The sequence below is a fragment of the Arachis ipaensis genome, chromosome B06 (assembly GCF_000816755.2).
Source record: "Arachis ipaensis cultivar K30076 chromosome B06, Araip1.1, whole genome shotgun sequence".
Lineage (NCBI taxonomy): Eukaryota > Viridiplantae > Streptophyta > Magnoliopsida > Fabales > Fabaceae > Arachis > Arachis ipaensis.
The window spans coordinates 125,999,274-126,004,257 of NC_029790.2; the positions used below are offsets into that span (position 1 = coordinate 125,999,274).

The window sequence follows — 4,984 nt, forward strand, 5'->3', positions numbered from 1 at the left end:
GTATCATTCAAGTGTGGGAACCTTGGGACATTGGGTGAATAAAAGGGTATTTTGTATTGTTATTGAAAATATTGGGAATTGGGTATATACTCATGTATTGATCAATGTATAGACCTTATGCATTGGTACTCTTGTATATAGTTTGAAAGAAAGAAAAAAATGAGAAAAACAAAAGAAAAAGAAAAGAAAAATAATATGGAAAAGAAAAAAAAAATAGAAAAAAAAAAGAAGAAAAAAATAATAAAAAGGGGACAAAATGCCCCAAGGCAAGGTCCAATAAAATCAATGCATAAGTGTTGTGAAATAAAAAAGAAAATGCATGAGTATGTGAAAAAGTGAAGAATGGGTAGCTAGATTAGAACTTAATTGTATAGGATGTCATAGGTTAGGTGGGAATTTTAAGCTTATCAAAGATTCAAATTTCAAGCTCACTTGACCAAATATGCATCCTACCTTGACCCTAGCCCCATTACAACCAATGAAAAGACCTCATGATACTTGTATGCATGCATGAAATAAATGTTGATTGTTAGAAGAAAAACAAATCTTGGAAAGCATGAAATAGAGGAGAATTGAGTGAATCAACCCTAAACACTTGAGCGAATAGAGTGCAAACACATCCGGTGAGGGTTTGATGCTCAATTACATGTTTTCACCTATGATCATAATATTCGTGCAAGTTTGTAAAAATATTTAATAACTCAATTCAATTGTGGATTAGACTTGCTAGTCCTTAGCCCTTGTGCATATATGTTTCTTGGGAATTGATTTATTTTGACCGAGCACTTGCATTCATTTAGATAGTTGCATATAGGTAGATTGCATTTAGTTAGTTTTCATTGAATAAATGCCATACCCTTACTTCATTCTTGGTTTAAGCATGAGGACATGCTTGGTTTAAGTGTGGGGAGGTTGACAAACCCCAATTTGACGGTTTATCTTGTATTGAATTTAGGGGATTTTATCACCTTTAACCCACATTTATTCAATAAAATAGCATGGTTTTGTATATTCTCCTTTAATTGTGCTTAAGAGTGAAAACATGCTTTTTAGGACTCAAAATAGCTAAATTTAATTCATCTTGATTATATTAGATGCCTTGATATGTTTGTTAAGTGATTTAAGGTTTAGGAGGCAAATGATTGGATCAAAGAATGAAGAAAGAAAGCATGAAAAATTGGAGAACTCATGAAGACCTTTGTTGATTGATAATTGGAGAGATTGCTAATTGGTTTGGAGTGCACTAAGGCTAGTCTTTCCTTGGGAGTTGGCTAGGACTTGTGGCTCAAGTCAATTCATCCACTTGACTTTCCTTTAATTAGTAAGGGTTAACTAAGTGGTAGCAATGAACAATTCTCATCACAATTGAGAAGGATAACTAGGATATGACTTCTAGTTCTCACATCTTGCCAAGAGCCTTTTATAGTTGTTAGCTTATTTTCATTGCCATTTACTTTTCATGCTTCTTATCCAAAACCCCAAAATAACTCATAATCAATAACAAGACACTTTATTGTAATTCCTAGGGAGAACAACCCGTGGTTTGAATACTTCGGTTTATAAATTTTAGGGGTTTGTTTTAGTGACAAACAACTTTTTGTATGAAAGGATTAGTGATTGGTTTAGAAACTATACTTGCAACGAGAATTCATTTGTGAAATTCTAAACCATCAAAAATCCGTTCGTCAAGGCGACAATTGCCAAAAGTGCACACCATCAATACACAATCCCGTCGAGCTGCTGCACACCTCGGAAATAGGATGGCCCTTTCACAAATGAGGGCTTGATATCCTCGGACTGTTCCCTGTATCATAGGGGCAGGTAAAATTCTTACTCGTTGCAATCGATTATTTTAGAATATGGATAGAGGCACAACCGTTCCCCAAAATAACCTCGGACAAGGTACAATCTTTTATTTGAAAGTTTTTTATATGTAGATATTGATAACCTAATAAGAAAATTATTACTGATAACAGTAGGCAATTTACTGATAGAAAGATAGCATTCTTTCTAGAAAACCTACAGATAAAACATCACTTATCCTCGATAGAGCACTCGCAGACTAATGGACTCGCCGAGGCTACTAACAAAATTATTTTGCAATCTTTACAAAAAAATTAGCAAAGGCCAAAGGGCAATGGGCCGAACTAATACCTGAAATTCTATGGAGTTATAACACCACACCACATTCCACAACAAAGGAAACACCATTCCGACTAGTCTATAGGGGAGATTCGATGATACCAGTGAAAATTTCACAAGGATCGTTGCGAACCGACTTCTTGGATGATGAAACTAACACACAAGCATGATCCGCCAAGTTAGACACGTTAGATGAAGAACATGGCTTTGCCAAATTGAGACAATCAGCTATGCAAGCCACAATATAACGAAAACACAATAAAAGGTATGACCGTGAACATTGCAACAAGGTGATCTCGTCCTACGCAAATTAAAAGACGTCTAAAAACCACCAGGACAAGGAAAACTTACTGCAACCTGGGTAGGACCCTTCAGAATATCAAAGTACACAGAAAAGGAGCATACTCTTTGCAAAATGTCACAGGAACCGAGCTACCAAATACTTGGAACATATCTTCATTAAGTTCGTATTATAGCTAGTTTGTACCTATAAAACAAAGTTGAGGAGTACTCTTTTTCCTACCATCGAGGTTTTTCCCAAATCAGGGTTTTACTCAGGTTAACGAGACTGATTACTTTGCACCTCCAATATTCGGAGGTTTAATCAAATAAACATTCAATATTTTTTCTACATATCTAACCAGCATACAAAGGCTGAAAACTAAGGCATATAGCTAAAGCAAATCATCATTTATCAAACACAACTGAAACATAAGCAAAATCACATATCATGGATGTCAACGACTTTCTCATTACCTGCATATACTGTCCCATAGCAACTTTTCCCATATCCTTCAAAAGCTAAACATCATTTGGGCACTGAGCGACCTTGTCGGCTAGTGTCATGAATGGAAATTGATCGCTCCAGACATATTCGGCATTTGCACCACCAACAAAACCATGAAGTCTATCTGTCTTTTCACCCCCTTTCTGAACATCGGAACCAATATCTAAATCTATCACGGACAAAATTTCAAGAGACTTTTTTGAATTGAGTTTCTTTCTCTTTGCGTTAAAAGGACGCGCACTAGATTGTGCAGCCTCTGTGCCAATATCCCCACCCTTGCTGATAACAGAGACCTCATTTTCACCTATGATCAATAAAGACTGTTCACTTATTACCCAAAATAAATGGTCCTGATTCCCTGAAATAACCGTAAAGCAACAATAATTACATCACAGAATATTTACAACGACACGCTTCGAATTCTGTAAACAAATAAATGATACACAAGCTTGACCATGCTAACCAAATGGTCGTGAGTTGAGCTTGGGGGCTAATAGGACAAGCTAAAATCCGAGGTATAACATCATGAATCCCTTTTCTGACAAAGCTCAACTTGCTTACACAATAGCAGGTCAAGTTTGGGGGCTGTGATCTATACCCTAATAACTCAGATACACGACGATATACTTTGGAACTGATTTTCCACTAGTCGACCCAATCTCATCAAGTAATCGTTGGGGGAGACCTTCACGATATGCGCAAATCTCGACCACTAAGCATACAGAACAGTTACCACCAGTGATAATAAATAGGAACTAATCAAAACTACAAAACACAACACAAAAGACCATACAAGAGAAGGACAAAAAACTCAGTCTTGATTGGATATTTTGTGATTAGTACTAATTTGAGTGCCAGAATCCTTTTTGTAGGTCTTACGTCCAGATCAAGTTTATGAAGAAATAGAAAGACAATATAGCATCTCCCGGTGTTGACGAGCTATACCTCGAAGCACGGTTCCTGACCGGAACAACACTATTACTGAAAAATCACATCTTATTTTTATCAATTTTTATTCACAAAAATTTTCAGAAAAAATTAAAACTACAAATCAAACATTCCCTAATTCCAATTTTACATTAAAAAATGTCGAGCAAGTTTGGAGTTTAAACTAAACTAAATTTTATAACATTTGGAGTTTATAGAGTTATACCCGCCCGTCAATTCCGCCGAGGAAGCGAGAAAGAAATTCGCTATTTCTCACTCCTCGGACTGCTAAACTAGAAGACAACCAAATGAAGCACTACAAAATAGTAAATTACCAAATTGGGGGACCCAACTTGACTTGGCATTCCTAACTCTAGTAGCTTACCAACTTCGCAACCAATAATATATATCCAAATCATTGCCCGTGCTAACCAGTAACGACAACAAAATTTTAAATCAATGAAAAATTACACCGAAGAATCTCACTCTGTAATAATTGATGTGGAAGCATGTCCTCTATTTGGTGTAGAACCCTCTGATCTAGATTCCGAGGACGGTCTATTCCCACTATGTAATCGAATTTCCTCCACCACTTTCACCACTTCCAACATTGTTGGTCTCTTATCTGGAACCCTAGCAACACATGCCATTCCCAATTGTAGCATCTGAACCATTTCCTCCTCTATGTTAGGGTACTTTAGTAATTCCACATCAAAGACTTCTGCAGTCCACTCCTCTCTAACAACAGAGTTCACCCACCTAACTAAGTGGACTACTTCCTCTCCTCCAGTGGCGTGCATTGGAGACCTTCTTGTTAGGAGCTCTAGAAGGAGGACTCCGAAACTGTAGACATCAGCTGCAACCGTCGCCTTCCGCGTGTCGGTTACTTCTGGTGCACGGTATCCTGCTGCCCTTAGTGCTGCTGGTGGTATTGGGCTAATTAATGTGGCGAGGCCGGTGTCCGATATACAACCATATCCCTGGGAGTTGAGAAAGATATTTGAGGACTTAATGTTACCGTGGATAAGTTTCCCTCCGTTTTGAGCATGGATATGAGCAATGCCTCTTGCTGTGCCCATCGCAATCCTTAGCCGACTTTCCCAATCTAACAAAACCCTCTCTTCCCCT

At 37.5% G+C, this 4,984-nt stretch overlaps 1 protein-coding gene across 1 annotated transcript in view; it reads right to left on the minus strand.

Annotated features, from left to right (window-relative positions):
• Positions 3,990–4,984, minus strand: part of LOC107605268 (probable inactive receptor kinase At4g23740) — a 3,822-nt gene continuing 2,827 nt past the window's right edge. Inside the window, exon 5 of the mRNA XM_021105030.1 lies at positions 3,990–4,982. Coding sequence (XP_020960689.1) covers positions 4,339–4,982 — 644 coding nt within the window. The 3' untranslated portion in view covers positions 3,990–4,338. The remainder of the gene's footprint in view (positions 4,983–4,984) is intronic.